At 33.4% G+C, this 22,802-nt stretch overlaps 1 protein-coding gene and 1 long non-coding RNA gene across 9 annotated transcripts in view; both read right to left on the bottom strand.

Annotated features, from left to right (window-relative positions):
- The window catches only part of fli1 (Fli-1 proto-oncogene, ETS transcription factor), a 67,598-nt gene that overhangs the window by 31,437 nt on the left and 13,359 nt on the right, over nt 1–22,802 (bottom strand). For all 8 annotated transcript variants that reach the window (XR_015514154.1, XR_015514155.1, XM_087291569.1 and 5 more), the window contains 3 exon segments: nt 7,605–7,816; nt 7,267–7,418; nt 5,260–5,463 (listed from right to left, as the gene is read on the bottom strand). Coding sequence is in view for 6 of the 8 variants with exons in the window: in XM_087291569.1 (XP_087147695.1) it covers nt 5,260–5,463; nt 7,267–7,418; nt 7,605–7,816 (568 nt within the window). In the remaining 2 variants the exon portion in view is untranslated.
- Nucleotides 20,248–22,417, bottom strand: LOC147839831 (uncharacterized). Its single transcript, XR_015515454.1, has 3 exons — nt 22,284–22,417; nt 20,682–21,678; nt 20,248–20,445 (listed from the first exon to the last, which is right to left on the bottom strand). It is a non-coding gene; the product is annotated as an uncharacterized LOC147839831 (long non-coding RNA).

The raw sequence follows: 22,802 nt of genomic DNA, 5'->3' as shown, positions 1-22,802 counted from the left end.
GTTATTATGATAGTAGGTTGGGTTTAGATATTGGGAAGATACAGTAAAGATGTAGAATACAATCATACTAATATTTGTACTAATAAGCAGTTAATATATAATTAAGCAGGTAATGAGCCACTAGTAACTAGTTAATACTCAATTAATGTGTACCTCAATTAAAATTGTTACACTTATTAGCTCTGGTTTTACAGCCAACAAGAGTTTAAAGGGATAGTTCACCCACAAATAAAAATGTACTCAAAATTATTCAATTTTAAGTTGCTCCAAAACCTTTATAAATAATAATAAAACACACACACACACACACACACACACACACACACACACACACACACACACACACACACACACACACACACACAAAAGAAGATATTTTGAAGAATGTTGTAAACTGATCTCTGTAGTGTTTACGGGTTTCCAACATTCTTCAAAATATCTTCTTTAGTGCTCAGCAGAAAGTAGAAACTCATATATAGGTGTGTCCCAAGCAGAGGGTGGGTAAATGATGACAGACTTTTCATTTTTGGGTGAACTATCCATTTAAGTTTCCACTGGGTTAAGTGTAAAACTGGGTAAAACTGTCCAACGTCACCACAAGCATTTTAATGGGAGGACTACAGCAGTGAGCAGATCTTCTGCGGTTTCATTTATTGCAGCATTATTTATTTTCAGAGCAAGCAAGTCATACTTTCTGTAATATTAGTAGCACCAATAAGCAGTTAGTTATAAACACCCAAAATTCAACAACTGATGTATTTATTTATTTATTTATTTATTTATTTATCTTTCTGTCTGTCTGTCTGTCTGTCTGTCTGTCTGTCTGTCTGTCTGTCTGTCTGTCTGTCTGTCTGTCTGTCTGTCTATCTATCTATCTATCTATCTATCTATCTATCTATCTATTTATTTGTATATGTATTTATCTATTTATTTTTGTATGCATGTATTTATTTATCTATCTATTTATTTATTTGTGTATTTATTTATTAATTAATCAATTAATTAACTTATTTATTTATTTATTTATTTATTTATGCATGTATTAATTTTATTTATTTATTTATCCACCTGTTTATCTGTTTATGCATACATGCATGCATGTATGTATGTATGTATGTATGTATGTATGTATGTATGTATGTATGTATGTATGTATGTATTTAATTATTTATTTATCTATCTATTTATTCTTATTTATTTATTTATTTATTTACTTATCTATTTATTTATTTGTCTATTTATTTATTTATTTGTATATGTATCTATCTTTTTATTTATTTGTATATGTATTGATCTATTTATTTATGTATGCATGTACTTATTTATTTATCTATCTATTTATTCTTATTTATTTATTTATTTATTTATTTATGTATTCACTTATCTATTTATTTATTTGTCTATTTATTTATTTATTTATTTATTTGTATATGTATTTATCTTTTTATTTATTTGTATATGTATTGATCTATTTATTTATGTATGCATGTACTTATTTATTTTTCTATCTATTTATTTATTTGTGTATTTATTTATTTATTTTATTTATCTATCTGTTTATCTGTTTATGTATGTATGTATGTATTTATTGATTTTAAAAGTAATTTAATAATAGGCAGGTAATAAACCAGTACACTGTAAAAAAAAAATCTGTTAATTAGGTGTTTTCTATTTATTTACGGTAGTGAATTGCGTTATGGGATGTTGATCTCTGCTCTGTTGACTTTCTATTTTAAAAAATTCAAGTCTACAGTTTAACAAAGTGACATTATTGACATGTTAGTAGTTTGAGATAATATAATGTCTAAGAAATAATAACACAGAGAAATAAGTCTGTAAAATAGCAAAAAATGTACTGACAGTTTATTACAAGGTTTCTGTAGCATAATAGACAACATCAACCCAGACAATATAGCACTGCAAACTACTAAAAATGATCAGAAAAGTCACTTTTTAGAACTTTTCGATATTAAAAGTTATTGGAAGAAAGATCCCATAATGCAATTCAACAGCATAAATAAACAATTACATTACAGACATTGTTTACAGTGTTGTTAATAATGGAAACTCAGGGTTACTTAAACTAAAGTGTTAGCCAAGATTTAGCTTATACATAGTTGACAGTGAGTGGATTTCCACCAAAAGCTGATGGATTCTTGCCAACACATGCAGGGGAAATAATATAAGAAATCCCTTGGAAGAGAAATAGGACAAGATGCCTCTGTTGTAAATTAGGGATAAACTTGACCATGCAACAGACCCGAGGACATGCACCTGGGCTTCATCTCTGTAAGTCTGAGCCCACGGCGGGACGGGACGCTCGCTTAAAATCAAAATCATCGCAAATCTGCCAAACCAAACGCAGTCGAGCAGGTGGAGCAAGACAGGAGCACGGGGATAATAAAAAGTCAGCATAATGTGCAAAGCACCACTGAAATCAGAATTATTAATATATATATATTTCTCCAATTTCTGTTTAATGAAAAGATTTTCCCAACACATTTCTACACATAATAGTTTTAATAACTCATATCTAATAACTGATTTATTTTCTCTTTGCCATGATGACAGCACATAATATTAGACTAGATATTCTTCAAGACACTTCTATACAGCTTAAAGTGACATACAAAGGCTCAATTGGGTTAATTAGGGTAAAGTTAGAGTAATTAGGCAAGTCATTATATAAAGATGGTTTGTTCTGTAGACTATCTAAAACAAATATTGATTAAGGGGGCTAATAATATTGACCTTAAAATTCAGATGATTTAAAACCGTTTTTATTCTAGCTGAAATAAAACAAATAAAACTTTCTCCAGAAGAAAAGATCTCTCGCATGGACGGTCATGCATTAAACAGTCACAACTGTTTCCAAATGTTTTACTGATGTGGCAAAATTCATACAAGCTCTTCTATATGCTTTAGGAACAATTTATTGGTCAGTTGCTCGTAAATAGTCATAAAACATAAAAAGGGGTGCGTTTCCCAAACAACGACGTAACTCGTGGCTGAATTATCATTGTACGATGCATCGTTTTGGAAAAGAACGATGTAGTGAAGAGTGTTTCCCAAAACGCATAGTTTCTCTGTCGCAGATCCATTGTTATAACGTAAAACGCCCATAATGATGCTCTAAATGGGGTGGAGGAACAACCTCTTTAGAGACCAACCCCATCATTTCATTGTGCAAATTATATTCTTTTATACGCACACGCATTAAAAAAAAAAAATCCAATATTAGTTTTGCTAAAAACATGCACTGGCTTTCCATATTAATTAATATATTAATATATATATATATATATATATATATATATATATATATATATATATATATATATATATATATATATATATATATATATATATATATATATATTTATATAGGGTCTGTGTTTTCTTTACAGATATTATTGAGAACATTACATATTCTATTCTAAAACATAAAATCACTTACAAAAGCTATCACATATTCTAATATCATATATAAATCGCATAAATAATAAATGAATGAATAAATAAATAAATAAATAAATAAATAAATAAATAAATAAATAAATAAATAATGAGGCTATTTATTAAGAAATAAAATATATATTTATTATTTAAAAAATCCTACTTTAATAATAGTTTTAATGATGATGATGATGATGATGATAAAGATTATTATTATTATTATTATTATTATTATTATTATTATTATTATTATTAAGTAGGATATTGTTTTATTTTAGAAAAGTCTACTTTTACAATTTGACATATGCAAACCACTGCACAAATCTTCTAACCAGCAGGTCATGTACAGTACAGATACTTCATAAGCAATTCACTATAAATTAAAAGCATTAACGTATGCTGTGTTTTTTGCTTTCACAAGTTTTGGAGACGTAACATAAATTCCGCTTTTAAATAATAGGTCACCTATAGCTTTTGTCATGAGGCTGTGTTCAAAATGACATCAATGTTTTTAAAGTGCACTACGAAGGGAGCGCAATTGTAAACATGAAGATCGCTAAAGCTGAACTGTAAAAAATACTTTGAAAGCAACTTACACGCAAGAGAGATGACCTTAATGCTTTTTTATTTTTAATTATTCCATATTTAAATTTCAGAATGTTCTAAATAAATAGGGCATAGGGGGATAAGTGGGAATAGAACAAAGCCAGGAACTATGTATCTAACTACAGCTGCAGAGGTGTAGTTGCAAGTGCACAAATTTGCAACGCAGTTTGCGAATGTTCGTTGTAGCGACGGATTTGGGAAACGGCAAATCAACAAACTATGTTTGTAACGACGGAACTTGCAACGGTAATAATAGTTTTGGGAAACATAAAATGCAATGTTCTCAATAATATTTGTAAAGAAAACATAATTAATATGGAAAGTGAGTGCGTGTTTTTAGAAAAACTAATATTGGATTACATTTCAAATGTGTGTGCGGGTAAAACAATATAATTTGCACAAAGAAATGATGGGGTTCTTCTCTAAAGAAGTAGTTCCTCCACCCCGTTTAGAGCATCATTATGGGCGTTTTACGTTATAACAATGGAGCTGCGACAAAGAAACTACAGGTTTTGGGAAACACTCTTCACTACATCGTTCTTTCCCCAAACAATGCATCGTACTATGATAGTTCAGCCGCGAGTTACGTCGTTGTTTGGGAAACTCAGCCCAGAAACAATATCATCTTTCTAATATTTATTCATTCATTTTCCTTCAGCTTAGTCCCTTTTTTATCAAGGGTCGCCAAAGCAGAATGAACTGCCAACTATTCCAGCATATCTTTTACACAGTAGATACCCATCCAGCCGCAACCCAGTACTGGGAAACACCCATTCACACTCAATCACACACTCACACAATTTAGTTTACTCAATTCCCCAATAGCACATGTGTTTGGACTGTGGGGGAAACCGAAGCACCCGGAGGAAACCCACTCCAACATGGGGAGAACATGCAAACTCCACAAGGAAATGCCAACTGACTCAGACGGGACACAAACCAGCAACCTTCCTGCTGTGAGGCAACAGTGCTAACCACTGAGCCACCTTTCTAATATCACTTTGCGAATTTTGTTTTATGCAAATATTAAAATACGATGTCACATCTGTGATAGACAACAACAAAAATCTAATATTAAAGCTTCAGTACTATTAAGTGCATTCTGATGTCGTCACAAAACCACAAATACAAGTGTCGCAAAAAGCTAAACTCCACCTCAGCCCATGCAAAATGGATTAACAGAGGTGTCGGACTTACTTTCCCTGAGGTAATTGAGATGTGAGAGAAGGACCTCGGTGTTATAAACGCTGGTGAGTCTCAGGAAGTCGTCTTTGCTCATCTTGCAGAGCTCTTTTCCATCTGTGCTGTGAAACATGGCCGTGTCGATCTCCTGAAGACCGTACTCCTTAATGGCCCAGTCTAACCACTGCCGCACGTGATCCGGAGACCACAGAGACGGGTCTGAAACAGAAAGCGCAACATTGGGTTTACAGACAGCACATAAGCTATTTCTATTGGGTTAAGTGTAAATAATAACTGTTCACTAACCAGGGTCTCTGCAAGTTAAATTTAAGACTTTAAGACATTTTTAAGACCATTATGAATGAAATTTTAGACTCATGATAGACTAAACGCTAAGAAATTTATTTTTTAACATTTTTTCAAGATTTTATTTGCCCCCCACACACACACATTATATATATATATATATATATATATAGTTGAAATCAAAATTATTCGCCCCCTTTTAATTTTTTTTCTTTTTTAAATATTTCCAAAATGATGTTTAACAGAGCAAGGAAATTTTTACAGTATGTCTGATAATATTTTGTCTTCTGGAGAAAGTCTTATTTGTTTTATTTCAGCTAGAATAAAAGCAGTTTTAATTTATTAAAAAAACTATTTTGGGACAAAATTATTAGCCCCTTTAAGCTAATTTTTCTTTTTAACTTAATTAAGCCTTTAAATGTCACTTTAAACTGCATAGAAGTGTCTTGAAAAATATTAAGTAAAATATTATTTACTGTTATCGTATTAAAAATAAAATAAATCAGTTATTAGTATAGGTTTCTAAAACTATTTTGCTTAGAAATGTGCTGAAACAATCTTCCCTCCATTAAACAGAAATTTGGGAAAAAAATAAACAGGGGCGCTAATAAGTCAGAGGGCCTAATAATTCTGACTTCAACTGTATATATATATATATATATATATATGTATAGAGAGAGAGAGAGAGATAGATAGATAGATAGATAGATAGATAGATAGATAGATAGATAGATAGACAGACAGACAGACAGACAGACAGACAGACAGACAGACAGACAGACAGACAGACAGACAGACAGACAGACAGACAGACAGACAGACAGACAGACAGATAGATAGATAGATAGATAGATAGATAGATAGATAGATAGATAGATAGATAAAATAATTAAATATGTACTTTGAAAAGTACAAAACAAATACTATAAATTAGTGAATATTGCATTAATCAGTCAAAGTCAACTTTATTGTCAATTCAGCCACATGTACAAGACATATAGAGAATCGAAATTGCGTTACTCTCAGACCCAAGGTGCCTAACATTAATATAAAAAAGTAGAGTTTTAAGAAAAAGAAAATTAACAGTATATACATTGTGCATAAAATGTGGTCTAAAAAATATACATAGGTAATAAAATTTGTAAACAATACAATGACATTAAGGGCATTTAATGTAGCAATAACATGTTAACATTGCAAATATTTGTCATATTTACTCTTTTTTTCATTTATTTTTTAAATTCACTTCATTAACAAGCAGTTTCTTTTCGTTTGGAAAAAACATATATACTCTGTATATATTTGTGTTCAATTGTCTATGCATATATATATATACATATATATATATATATATATATATATATATATATATATATATATATATATATATATATATATATATAAATAAAAATAATAAATAGACTTTCAATGCATTACAAGGAAAAGTACTGATTGCAGGGTAGTAGTAGATTTAGTAGATTAATAGTAGTAGTAGATTTAGATTTTAGTAAATATTTAATTTGCATAATTAATATATTCATGTCTTCTATTTTCAACTTTAGATCATCACTGATAAAAAAAAACCCCAAACAATAAACGAAACAGGACAGTAATTATTAATTAATAATAGTTTACACACTTATAGTAGAATTGACATTTATTTATTTTTAATACATCATTCGAATTCTCATTTAAACATACTTATGCAGTATTCACCTGCGGGGACGATGACTCTCCTCTCATTGGTCGTCATGTTTGGAGGCGGAGCACATTTCTCATCCATGTAGCCAGTATAGTTCATCTGAGACGCTTCGGTCCCGCCCACCATTTTATTGCATTTCCCCACGCTGCAGTCCACCGGCGACTCTCTGCAGGACGATAGAGGGACAGAGGGAAGAACTATTGCCTACTGATGTTTATTTCAGATTCAACAGCTCTTATAACACCACAACAGCGAATGCAGTATGGATTTAAAGCTAAAATTTGTGCATTAACCCTTGTGTAGTGTTCAAATTGACTACCGGCTCTGAGTGAATGCACTGTGCATTATATACCTGGATCCGTTGATGTGGTCATACTCTCGCTTGACGTTCACCCGCACCGGCTGATTAATCCACTCTTGCTGAGGGGGAATGGGGTTGATTTTGTGCGTCTGGCCGTAATCCTGAGTCCCGGACGCAGTCATGTCTGTCTTGGGTAAAGGAGCAGCAGCGGCGTATGGAGGCTCGAACAGAGACTGGTCTTCACTCACCACTGACAGCGCCTCCTGCAAAAAAAACACAGCACTCACTACTTTACATGGACATCAGTAATCAAATGATTTGCCTTAATCTGAATAAGACAATAATAATAAGATTAAGGCGTCTACATGAGCTGAAAGTTCCTGTTTTACATACAAGCATGACAAACTCACATCAAAGTCAGTGCTCTTGATAATGTGCATTTCTTACAGAATTCTCAGCGTAGTCATCGTTTCATGCTCGCACCAAAAATGTGCTCTCCAGCTTGAAATGTAAACGTACTCACTGTTTCAAATTACAATGACTAATGATGCTCGGCGCAATCAGAATTAAGCTGCACGCATTATTAAGATGTTGCTTTGCTTAAGGCCAGTTTGGAGCCACAGATGCAAATATCGCAATTGATTGCGTACACACACAACCACAGCCAGCTGAAAAAAAATGGCTAAAAGTCAACATGAAATGCAGTTTGGTAACCCTTTACACACTCAAAAAATGACTCAAACTACATGATTATGGGGAGCAGCTTAGTTGTTATATGATCAATCCACTTAAATTTATATATAAAAAAAAAAAACGATTAGGGTAATTGAATTAATTTGTGTTGGGACAACATGAAGGACTTATGTGGAAACCAGCATTTATACAGTGTTCTTTACAATGCTCAAAAACGACAAAAAAAAAAAAAAAAGAACAGTTGCATTGTCACTTTTTTGCGATGTTCAATGCACTCTACAGATTAAAAGCTAAAAATAATGTAAGAAGAAATTTTTCTAAAAAAAAAAAAAAGTCAAAATACATTTACACAAGAAAAAACTATTTCAGCGTTTTACAATACAATAAGTGAATAAATAAACAAATAATAATAACAATAATCGTAATATTATCATTGGTATTAGTATTATATATACATATTTACATTCACATACACACACACACACACACACACACACACACACACACACACACACACACATATATATATATATATATATATATATATATATATATATATATATATATATATATATATATATATATATATATATATATATATATATATACAGTTGAAGTCAGAATTATTAGCCCCCCTGGTTTATTAGCGCCCCTGTTTATTTTTTTCCCAAATTTCTGTTTAATGGAGGGAAGATTGTTTCAGCACATTTCTAAGCATAATAGTTTTAAAAACCTATTTCTAATAACTGATTTATTTTATCTTTGTCATGATGACAGTAAATAATATTTTACTTGATATTTTTCAGACACCTCTATACAGCTTAAAGTGACATTGAAAGGCTCAACTAGGTTAAGTAGGTGAACTAGGTAATTAGGCAAGTAATTGTATGATGATGGTTTGTTCTGTAGACTATCTATTTTGTCCCAAAATTGTCCCAAAATTGTTTTTAAAAAAATTAAAAACTGCTTTTATTCTAACCGAAATAAAACAAATAATACTTTCTCCAGAAGACAAAATATTATCAGACATACTGTGAAAATTTCCTTGCTCTGTTAAACATAATTTTGGAAATATTTAAAAAAGAAGAAAAAAATTGAAAAGGGGCTAATAATTCTGAGGTCAACTGTATATATATATATATATATATATATATATATATATATATATATATATATATATATATATATATGTCTGTGTGTGTCTGTGTGTGCGTGTGTGTGTGTGTGTGTGTGCGTGTGTGTGTGTGTGTGTGTGTGTGTGTGTGTGTGTGTGTGTGTGTGTGTGCGCGTGTGTAAGTGGGTCACTGAGCCCCGGCTGGATTAGTTGGCATTTCTGTATGGAGTTTGCATGTTCTCTCTGTGTTGGCGTGGGTTTCCACCAGGTGCTTCGGTTTTCCCCACAATCCAAACACATGTGCTGTAGGTGAATTGGGTGGGCTAAATTGTCCATAGTGTATGAGTGTATGTCCTGGTCCTCCAGGCTGGGAGTTGAAAGCTGGGCTAACAACTCACCTCATAAAAACTAGATGTTAGGAAACACCAATATGGTGCGGCTAAATATCAACTTCGATATAAATGACCCTCAGAGTAAGTAAGTAAGTAAATGAATAAATGAATAAATTAATTAATTGAAATCAATACAATATACAATACCCTACACTTTCAGTTAGTACATAAAACATACTCCATTGATAATAATATTAAGTATTACATTTAATTTTGTTTATGAAGGTTCCATTTTTGTCAATGCTATTTCAAGTACGTGATAGCATCAGCAAACAATGAACAATACATATATTACAGTATAAATTTAACATTAGTTAATGCACACTTCAGTCATTCATTGTTAGTTCTTGTTAACTCACAATGCATTGATTAAAACAACTCTAGATTTTAATAATGTGTTACTACATATTGAACTATGAATAAATTATACATTTTTAGTTTATATTCGTAGATACATTTAGTAATAAATCATTATTGTAAAGCTTGAGTGAAAAACCTTATAAATACCTCATAACAAGCAAAAAACTTTTTAAATTAAATGAAAATTGTATAGAATCTTGATGATGATAATATTAATAATTCATTCATTCATTTTCTTGTCAGCTTAGTCCCTTTATTAATCCGAGGTCGCCACAGCGGAATGAACCGCCAACTTATCCAGCAAGTTTTTACGCAGCGGATGCCCTTCCAGCCACAACCCATCTCTGGGAAACATCCACACACACATTCACACACACACTCATACACTATAGACAATTTAGCCTACCCAATTCACCTGTACCTCATGTCTTTGGACTGTGGGGGAAACCGGAGCACCCGGAGGAAACCCTCGCGAAGGCAGGGAGAACATGCAAACTCCACACAGAAACACCAACTGAGCTGAGGTTCGAACCAGCGACCCAGCGACCTTCTTGCTGTGAGGCGACAGCACTACCTACTGCGCCACTGCGCCACTGCCTCATCCTATAATAATAATAATAATAATAATAATAATAATAATAATAATAATAATAATAATAATAATAATAATAATAATAATAATAATAATAATAATAATAATAATAATAATAATAATAATAATAATAATTTTCCTTCGGCTTGGTCCCTTATTTATCAGGGGTCGCCACAGAGGAATGAACCACCAACTTATCCAGCATATGTTTTACGCAGTGGATGCCCTTCTAGCTGCAACCCAGTACTGGGAAACACCAAAAAAATGGGGAGAACATGCAAACTCCATACAGATGTCAACTGACCAAGCTGAGACTCGAACCAGCGACCTTATTACTAGGCAACAGTGCTAACCTCTGAGCCATCACCCATAATAATAATAAAATCATTACATAAATATATTAATAAAAATATTGATGATGAGGATGATAATTATGATTATTATCATCACAAATAAATAAATTCAATACTTAATAACATATTAAACCAAATTTCTTCATAGACTAAAACTGAAACTGTTCTGTGTTCATGAAACACACTCCGATAATCTTCCTTTCATTTTGTGTACAATGTTTATTTCTTTTAACCAATGTAAACACAACTGTCCAAACTTCATAACTGGCCGCTAAATCTTTTGTTTTGGGGAAGAATTTCAAACTTCCAATAAGTGAAGGCCGTCTTTGTCTTGTTCATGACTCATTCGTGAGACCGACAGAGGCAGAGAGATCCGTCCAGGGTCACTTCTACATTTGCTCTCAATGCGGGCGCTCAGCTGGGGTGATGTAGTTTTATTAAAGAAAACAAACGCGGCAGACAGACTCGAGAGCAGCGTCTACATGTGCACCAGATCCTCTCCATTCACAGTCCACACAAACACTTTCAGCAAATCCACACTCAAACATTCACCTGCTCTTCAGTTCAACTCAATTCAGTCATTTCCTTTTTGGCTTAACCCCTTTATTCATCAGCAGTCACCACAGCGGAATGAACCGCCAACTTATCCAGCATATGTTTTATAAAGCGGATGCCCTTCCAGCACTGGGAAACAACCATACACTCTTGCATTCGCACACACACTCATACACTACGGCCAGTTTAGCTTATGCAGTTCCCCTATAGCTCATGTGTTTGGACTGTGGGGGAAACCGGAGCACCCAGGGAAACACATGCCAATACATGGAGAACATGCAAACTCCACACATAAATGCCAACTGACCCAGCTGGGCCCATCAGTGACCTTCTTTGCTGTGAGGCACTCGTGCTACCCACTGTGCCACCGTGACGCCTCAATTCAATTCAAGTTAATTTGTACAGCGCTTTTTACAATAATTACTGTGCTTCATCTTAGTTCAATTATGACATGTATTTGCTTAAAGAATTGTTTTAAGTGTATACATTTTTGTTCGATATAAACAAATTTAATTTAAAAAAAGCAGATTTACACTGTAAAAAATATCTGTTTATTAACAGTTTCCGTATTATAAAGTGTTTTCCCTTTATTTATGCTTGTGAACTGCATTATGGGATGTTATCCAGCAGCTAGCTCTCTGCAACTCTCACATGGTCGCCCACTGAAGCTAAGCAGGGCTGTGCCCGGTCAGTACACATGGGAAAGCTAGGTTGCTGCCGGAAGTGGTGTTAGTGAGGCCAGCAGGGGGCGCTCAACCTGCGGTCTGTGTGGGTCCTAATGCCCCAGTATAGTGACGGGGACTCTATACTGCTCAGTGAGCGCCGTCTTTCGGATGAGAAGTTAAACCGAGGTCCCGACTCTCTGTGGTCGTTAAAAATCCCAGGATGTCCCTCGAAAAAGAGTAGGGGTTTAACCCCGGCATCCTGGCCAAATCTGCCCACTGGCCCCTGTCCATCATGGCCTCCTAACCATCCCCATATCATGATTGGCTTCATCAATCTGTCTCCTCTCCACCAATCAGCTGGTGTGTGGTGTGCCAAAATGGCTGCCGTCGCGTCATCCAGGTGGATGCTGCACACTGGTGGTGGATGAGGAGATCCCCCCCCCATTGTGTAAAGCGCTTAGAGTGCCCAGAAAAGCGCTATATAAATGTAATGAATTATTATTATTATTATTATTATTATTATGTTATAATATATAGGAACTCTAAAAAAATAGTTGGGTTAAAAATACCCCAACATTTAACCCAACTATAGGTTATTATAGCACTTTCCCAACTATGTGTTATTTTATATCATTTAACCTAATGCATTGGGTTATTTTGATTAAATGGTATTTTTTTGTTCTGGTGATACTATTGCTACTATTACTATACTACTGTTAATTTTTCAGATTCTCAATTTATTGGGGAAACTGGCAACTTTTTAAATGTTTCTATCTTTTTTTTAATGTGTCTATCCAACACAATCTCACGGCAATTTGTAACTTTTTCATTTAGTGGCTAATTCGTATGAATTCGTACGATGTAATTTGTACAATTTAGTATGATTTGTTCATCACTCAATTACGGTTGGGATTAGGGGTGGGGTTATGTGCCACGCCTCCTTTTTAAAATCATACAATTTCATACAACTGAACTCGTACGAATTCGTACTAATTAGCCACTAAACTGGCAAAACGTAAAATACTTGCGTTTCCTCATGAGATCAGGCTTGTCTATCTTAGTATTTAAATGCAACAATATAGTTTTTTAGCAAAAGGAAATTTGCTTTTTTATTAAAAAGCAACAAACCTACACCAAGACTGGACACGATACCGAGTTGATTTTTCCGCTGGGTCCTAAAGCCGAGAATGACGGCCGAATATCTCAAATATGTGTATAAATCCCCCCGAAAAAATGCACAGATGAACACGGAAGGTAGACAAACTGTTTTTATCTGTTTATTATAGATCAGTTACAAAGCGTTTGTATCATCATTAATTAAGAGTGCTGGAGAAACGGATATAAAAATCACTAGAGAAAGGTGAACATGATCAAAATAACAGAAATATTATTGCATTGGAGACTATATAAACGTTATAACGCAAAAACAACATTACACACGCACATCAACATACAGCTGTTCTGTGTCAATTGAATCAGTTGACTGTTGAAATTCAAATGTTTAACCCAACTGGTTGAGTTATTAAATAACTTAATAAAGATTAAAAATAACCCAACAAAGCACCAAACATTTAACCCAACTAGTTGAGTTATTAATAACCAAATAAAGGTTAAAAATAACCCAACAAAGCACCAAATATTTTAAACTCAACCATTGGGTTAAATAAATAACTTAAGGTTTTTTTAGAGTAAATAATAACATATAGAGAAATAAGTTTATTACGAGGTTTTTGTAGCGTAATATACAACACCAACACAGACAATACAGCACTGCAAACTATTAAAAATGTTCATAAAAGTCACTTTTTCCAACTTTTTAAGATTAAAAGTTGTTAGAAGACAGATCAAGCTTCCATAATGCATTTTAAAAGCAGAAATAAAGGGAAAACAAAAAACATGAATCACAAAATATACAAAATATATATATATAATTTACAAATGTTTTTACAGTGTACAAAAGGTTATTAAAATCAAAATCAGAAAGGTTAAGGTTATTAAGTTTAATATAGGCCCAATCCTCATTCTACCTCTTAGCAGTTCCCCTTACCCCTCGTTTTGTGCATTCACGTAATGGGGTAGGGGTGTCCCAATTCTTTTTAGCTTGAAGGTGTAGGGCTAAGGGGTAGGGCTAGATACCCCTGGAAATTTCAGGACCACACTCGAAACCAAAAGGTAAGAATATTTCCCAAAATACACCAGCTACAACAGCAGCATAGCTGCACACGGAAGGAGATGCACAAATTATATATTTTTGTCATTATTAAGAAGCGCATGTTTTAAAAGATTCATAACGACGTTCATGTGTTACCGTCATGCTTAAAAAAAAAACACTACAATAAAAACCACTAAATTTCGCTATGTATAATCCCTGATCACCCTGTACAGCAGTCCCACAACATTCTGACACTCGATGACACTGGAATACCCTGTCAGAAAAGCCTAGTCACTGGGAATGGGCTGTTTACAGTGTCTGCTATAATGTTAATGTTGTTTTCGTGTGTTTGCATAGATGAATATGGCCACGGTGTAAATGCACACTACAGTTATGAGCTTATTGCCACATTATATCGCTATGATAACATTCAGTGATTTCCTGAAGATAAGAATAACAAAAAAATAGCACAACTGGAATAACTACAGCAGTCGCCATCGTCTAATTTCCTAAGAATTCTTATATATATATATATATATATATATATATATATATATATATATATATATATATATATATATATATATATATATTTTTTTTTTTTTTTTTTTTTCTTTATTGAATACAAGAATAATAACATCACTGCATTGAAGAAAAAATACAATAACAAAAAATAAGAAAGAAGTCAGAGAGAAAACAAATAATAATACACAGCCTCAATCATTAAGAAAAAAGATTGTCATAAGCTTTAAGAAACTTATTATTCTTCTTATTATTAATAAGCTGAAGAGATTCAATATTGTACAAAATTTCATCAAGGAAAGTATTAAAAATAGGTATTGTTTTTAGAAACTTATTATTGTGTATAAAAAATTTACAGTGTAACACAAAACAATTTACAATAAGATCGAGAGCATGATCATCATCCGAGAAATACAGAAATACATCTTTAATAGACAAATTTAAATCATGTTTAAAAATTGATGATAAATAAAAAATAAAGTCATTCCAAAGATGTTTAACGTGAGTGCAACTATAGAATAAGTGAAATAAAGTCTCTTCATGTATATTGCAGAAAGTACACTAATTAGATATATCAAAATAATTAGCAATTTGGGAATTTGTAGGATAAACATTATGCAAGATCTTAAAATCTTTCTCTCTTATTTTGTTATATATGCTGAATTTTTCAGGTAATAACCATGCTGTCTTCCATTGAATGCAGTCAGAGAAGTTGGTCCAAAAAAATTTACATCTTGGGGTGGTATATACAGAGTAATGTAACAATCGTCTGACATCCGATGTGCACCAACATTAGGCACATTCAAATCAAGACTAAAAACACATCTGTTTAGCTGTGCCTTTACTGAATGAGCCGTCCGACAGATCGCACTATTCTGTTTTTCATTTTCTTTTTCATTCTTTTATAGCCTGTTTTAACTCATTTTAATTTGTTTTTATCTGCTTTTAACAATTTTTATTGTCTGCCTTTTATGTTCCTTAACTTGTCTTTTTTATTCCTGTTTATGTAAAGCACTTTGAATTGCCACTGTGTATGAAATGTGCTATATAAATAAACTTGCCTTGCCTTGCCTTGTCACATTTTTTATCAAAAAAAAGACACTCCATCCAAAACAAGTTTAGGCATAATTTTTCCCTCTCATTTAAGTAAAGAAAAGTCTTAAATAAATGCACATAACTTTGTAACAAACTCTATAACACAGTTGAAGGATTTAGCTGGCAAAGGGAAGTTCTACAATGTCATAAATTCTTCATATTCCAAAATATTGCCATCATTTTTAAATAAGTCCAAAACAAAAACAATTCCTCTTTCAAACCACTTATCAATAAAAAGAGATTTCCCACGAGTTAAGACATTAGAGTTACTCCAAAAAATCGTCTGATTTCCTAAGAAGCAAGAGATCGCGATGTCATATGATGACGTGTGAAGGTGCTGTAGTGCTGTCCCAATTGTTAGAGGTAAATTTGGAAGCTCTTCCCCTTCACACTCTGTTTCAAGGGCCAAGGGGAAGGGGAACAAAAATAGAATTGGGATTGGGCCATAATGTCAATTGAAACAAAAATGAAATAGTTTCAACTTAAATTTGTAAAGCAGCACTGCAAACATTTCTGAATATATAAATAATTATGCATTGATGTCATTTTCAATGCATTCATTTCAGCCGATACTCTAATGCCACAATATACAATGCTCACTCAGCCTCTAAGGGGATTCTGTGACACTCCATCAGACTTGAGCTATTTTTATTCCCTCTTATGCTGTTATTTACGGGTGTAAAAAGTTCACTCAGTTTCCAAGGGGATTTTGGGACACTCCATCACCATTTAGCTATTCTTTTCATTTTTGTTCTAGAGGAATACATCTAAATTGAAGTAAAATGTAGACAAACTCAATGATTATTTTTTTAAATGTTTTTATTTTTAACCCAACCATTGGGTTTGTCCATATCTGACCCAACCTAGCATTTTGTGCAGATTTCACCCTGGCAAAAACACTAGTAAACAACAGCGGTCAGCTTTACGCTCAATAAATGCACAGATTCACCATTTAAAGTTTTTGAAGGCAGACAGAAAGACAGGCAGACAGGCAGACAGACAGACAGACAGACAGACAGACAGACAGACAGACAGACAGACAGGCAGACAGACAGACAGACAGACAGACAGACAGACAGACAGGCAGACAGACAGACAGACAGGCAGACAGGCAGGCAGACAGACAGACAGACAGACAGGCAGACAGACAGACAGGCAGGCAGGCAGGCAGACAGACAGACAGAAAGACAGGAAGACAGACAGACAGGCAGACAGACAGACAGGCAGGCAGACAGACAGGCAGGCAGACAGACAGAGAGACAGGCAGACAGACAGACAGGCAGACAGGCAGACAGACAGACAGACAGAGAGACAAAAAATAGCACAACTGGAATAACTACAGCAGTCGCCATCGTCTGATTTCCTAAGAATTTTTTTTTATATATATATATATATTTTTTTTCTTTATTGAATACAAGAATAATAACATCACTGCATTGAAGAAAAAATACAATAACAAAAAATAAGAAAGAAGACAGAGAGAAAACAAATAATAATACACAGCCTCAATCATTAAGAAAAAAGATTGTCATAAGCTTTAAGAAACTTATTATTCTTATTATTATTAATAAGCTTAAGAGATTCAATATTGTACGAAATTTCAACAAGGAAAGTATTAAAAATAGGTATTGTTTTTAGAAACTTATTATTGCGTTTAAAAAATTTACAGTGTAACACAAAACAATTTACAATAAGATCGAGAGCATGATCATCATCCGAGAAATACAGAAATACATCTTTAATAGACAAATTTAAATCATGTTTAAAAATGGATGATAAATAAAAAATAATGTCATTCCAAAGATGTTTAACGTGAGTGCAACTATAGAATAAGTGAAATAAAGTCTCTTCATGTATATTGCAGAAAGTACACTAATTAGATATATCAAAATAATTAGCAATTTGGGAATTTGTAGGATAAACATTATGCAAGATCTTAAAATCTTTCTCTCTTATTTTGTTACATATGCTGAATTTTTCAGGTAATAACCATGCTGTCTTCCATTGAATGCAGGCAGGCAGACAGACAGACAGACAGACAGAAAGAGACAGACAGACAGACAGACAGACAGACAGACAGACAGACAGGCAGACAGACAGAGAGACAGGCAGACAGATAGACAGACAGACAGACAGACAGACAGACAGACTTGGACAACCTCAATTGTTTGGTTAAAAAAACTGGTTTAAAACAGTTGTGTTTCACATTTTATGCTGCCATTTACCACTTTAAAATGTTCACCCCATATTGGGACACTCAATCAACTTCAACAAACCCAATCGTTGCATTAAAAATGGTAAAAAGCAGACATAAATGTAATACATTTTCTAATATTTTAACCAAACTTTTGAGTTTGTCCATATTTGACCTAATTTTGCGTTTTGTAGAGTGTAGATTTCACCCAGCCCTAATCATCTGAACTTTACACTCAATAAATGGACAGAATCACCATCCAAAGACAGACAGACAGAAGCTGAAAGATACAAAACATTAATTCTCCTTTGGCTTCGTCTCGATTTTAGAGGTCAGCAGAATGAACCGGCAACTATTCCAGCAGATGTTTTACACGGCGGATGCCCTTCCAGCCGCAATCCAATACTGGGAGTCACCCAACAACACACACTCATTCACACACACACACGCTTATAAACTACAGCCAATTTAGTTTATTGTTTAGTGTATAATTCATTGTTTTAGAGTGTAAAATAGGCATTAAAAAAATTTAAATTAGGTTGTTTTAAACCAGTTTTGTGTCCAACATGGACACACCCAGTTGATTGGTTAAATAAATTGGTTCACAGTTCATTTCAAAAATATAATTCTTGCTATTGACAAACCCTTAAATAAGACTCTTTGCTCGATAAACTACTAATTAAAGTTGGGTTTAGGTCTTGGGTAGGATTAGGGATATAGAATAAGATTATACACTATAAAACAATGCTGGGTTCCACACAACACATGTTGACCCAACACAAATCGATTAAGTTAATGTCATTGTTTTTACAAATTTAAGTGGATTGTTCAAGAAACAGTTAAGTGGTCTCAAAAATAACGTAAGTATTGTGTTGTTACTGCTCATTTTAAATAAGTAGTTTGACCATGGACAGCACAGTGGCTCAGTGGTTAGCTGGAATAGTTGGTGGTTCATTTCGCTGTGGTGACTCCTGATAAATAAACAGGCTAAGCCGAAGGAAAATTAATAAATGAATGAATGAGTTTGAACAAACAGCAAAAATATTTTTGAGCGTACTAATAGACAGCCAATATCTTATATAATAAGCCAATAAATCACTGTCATTTACTACTTTAAAATATTCACCCAGTTGCATTTGTGAAATTTGAGACCTTTTGTTGATTTTAAATCAGACTCTGACAACCCCAATTTGGGATTGAAAACCAAATAAAATACCAAATATTTGCTCATATTTGATCCAAATTTGGGTTGAAGCAGCACATGACTTATGATCTTATTTTTGTTTAGAGCAGTGGTTCACTTTTTTCATCAAGTACCACCTCAGAAGAAAATTGTCTCTCCAAGTACCACCAAAATGAGCAGTATTGAAATACAGTAGCGTTGTAGGCTCAGTAAAGCGGCTACAACTCTGCTCAGTTAAAAAACGTGGCAGATTACCAGAAATCTGGTGGCAGAAATACAGGCTATATGTCATATATGGCATATTATATACATCATTTTTGATAAATTTTGAAATATATGTAGCATGTACATGACATATTTCATTCCTCCGCGTACCACTAGAAGGAAGCCCGTGTACCACTAGTGGTACACGTACCACAGTTTGAGAACCACTGGTTTAGAGTGAACTCTAATGCTGCAATTTCAACACAATCTCACGGCAATTCGTAACTTTTTCATTTAGTGGCTAATTCGTATGAATTCGTACGATCTAATTCGTACAATTTAGTACGATTTGCTTATCCCCCAATGACGGTTGGGGTTAGAGGTGGGGTCAGGTGCCACGCCTCCTTTTTAAAATCGTACCATTTCATACGACTGAACTCGTACGAATTCGTACGAATTAGCCACTAAACTGGCAAAACGTAAAATACTTACGTTTTCTCGTGAGATCAGGCTGGCAATTTACTGCTTTACTTTAGTATAGACTCCATCAATATGTATAGTTGAAGTCTCTCTACAGGCCTCTTTTATATATTTTCTCCAACAAAGAGATTTTTTTTGTTCACATTTCTAAACATAATAGTTTAAAAAGCTATAAATTCAAATTTTGTTTAGCTTTGCCATGATGACAGTTCATATTTTACTAGATGTTTTTCAAGATATTCAGCTTAAAGGGACATTTAAGGGCTTAACTAATAGGCAAGTTAGAGTATGTCATGATTTTGATGCGATGCTATCCCGGATTAGCATCTATGTTGATCCTGGAACATAATTTTTGGTGGAAAATGTAATCAATACCTATTTCCTACCCCTAAACCCAACCATAACTGTAAATTACTCCCAAATTCAGAAGGGAATAATAGTTAGATAGCACTCATGTAAAAGCGCATAAGCCTAATCATAAGCCTAATTGGTAAACGTATCCCTTAATTCTGATTGGCTGATTGGAATGTTGTTCCAGGATCAACATAGATGCTAATCCAGGAACATGTCCTACTTGGTGAAATCAGGTTGGTGAATTAGCCAAGTTTGTTCTGTAGCATATTTAGAAATTTTTTTGCTTAAGGGGGCTAATAATATTGACCTAAAAAGGTTTTTAAAAAATAAAAACAGTTTTTTTTTTAAACAAAAAACAATTAAACAAAACAATTAAGACTTTATCTAAAAGAAAAATAAACATTATCTGAAATACCGTGAAAATTTCCTCGCTCCACTAAACATCACTTGAGAAATATCTGAACAAAAGTAGGGAGGGCTAATCATTTTGCCCTCGACTGCATCTATTCTGGTTCCCTCTTTTGGTGACAGTGGTCATCAATTGGACAGTATCGGCTGGACCCACAGCGGCAGGCCTGCGGCACGATAAGTATGGCAGAGTTAAGGAATGCCTACATGGTGCCAGATAAGGCCAGAGCTGCTATTATGACTGTTACACGTTACTTACACGCAGACATATCAGCCTCCACCATATAATTCATGATTGGCAGGCAGTCTTTCCCAAGATTACAGAGGGTTGCAAAAATAGGAAAATCTAATTCCACACTCACGCTCGTATACATACGTACAGACGGGTGACTTTCCTCCATCTCTGTCAAAGCAACGGTCAGCGTACAGTTTCTGTATTTAAGTGTTGCATTATGGGATGTTGATCTCTGCTCTGATATTGAAAATTCATATCTCTGTTTTGATATTGAAAATTCAAGTCTAAAGTTTAATAAAGTGGTTTTTACTGACATTTTAGTTGTTTGAAATAAAGTAATAAATAAAATATAGGGAAATAAGTGTGTGAACTAACAGAAATTGCACTGGCAGTTTATTACTAGGTGTTTATAGCGTAACATACAACACAAACCCAGACAATATAGCACTTTAACAGAGTTTATAAAAAAATCAAAGAGTGAAATTCAATACCTTTTAAAACCTTTTTAAGACCTTAAAACCACTTTAGGTTTCAACCGGAAACACTGGCAAGATTTTAACTTACAGTATATTTACTAAAAATTACTGTAAGAAACTAATCCAAAACAAAACATTATTTATATACTGAATAAAAATCTATTTAATCTAGCTGATTCAGCAGGTTGGTGCCTGTAGAACTGCAGAGTCAATGGTGTTGCCTTGATTATTGCAGTAAACGAAGCAGCATGATGTCAAATAGGATTTATGACAAATAGGATTTCATAAACTACACAGCACAGATTAGCATATAAAGTTTAGTACCTTGCAAAATAGCATCTGAGACTTTTTTTAAGGTCCTTTAATTTCTCTAAATTGATTTATCAACTTTTAATACCCTTTAAGACCCTGCGGACATCTTGTTTAAACTATAGGGCTGCATGATATTGGAAAAATCTGACATGGCCATATTTTCTATTTCTGCTATATGCAATATATACAGTTTCACCAGATGACTTGAATCCCTCTATTTGGAAACGATTAATTAATTTGATTAGCATGATTCTGAGTATATAAAGAAATCGGAGTGAAATTCAATACCTTTTAAAACCTTTTTAGGACTGTTTCCATACATCAAGACCTTGAAACCACTTTAGGTTTCAACCGGAAACACTGGCAAGATTTTAACTTACAGTATATTTACTAAATATTAATGTAAGAAACTAAACCAAAACTAAAACATTATTTATATACTGAATAAAAATCTATTTAATCTAGCTGATTCAGCAGGTTGGTGCCTGTAGAACTGCAGAATCAATGGTGTTGCCTTGATTACTGCAGTAAATAAAGCAGCATGATGTCAAATAGGATTTTATTGATTTCATAAACTACACAGCACAGATTAGCATATAAAATTTAAGTACCTTGCAAAATAGCATTTAATATATTAATATTATTATATTTAATATTATTTCTTATATTACTTAAGAAAAAAATACAAACAACAAAAATGTCAATAAAATTCACTTAGTTAAACTCTAGACTTTAATTTTCAATATCAAAAGACATCAGAGCAGAGATCAACACCCCATAATTAGAAAAATAACTGTTTGATGACTATAAAAGTTCATAGTTTGGCCACTATGTCAAATTAATAAAATCAATGATTTTTGATTTACACCAGGGGTCACCAAACTTGTTCCTTGAGGGCCGGTGTCCAACA

The sequence above is a fragment of the Danio rerio genome, chromosome 18, assembly GCF_052040795.2.
Source record: "Danio rerio strain M-AB ecotype USA chromosome 18, GRCz13ab, whole genome shotgun sequence".
In the NCBI taxonomy this organism is placed as follows: domain Eukaryota; kingdom Metazoa; phylum Chordata; class Actinopteri; order Cypriniformes; family Danionidae; genus Danio; species Danio rerio.
The sequence above is the reverse complement of the archived record's forward strand: the minus strand, read 5'-3'. Positions and strand labels throughout refer to the sequence as shown.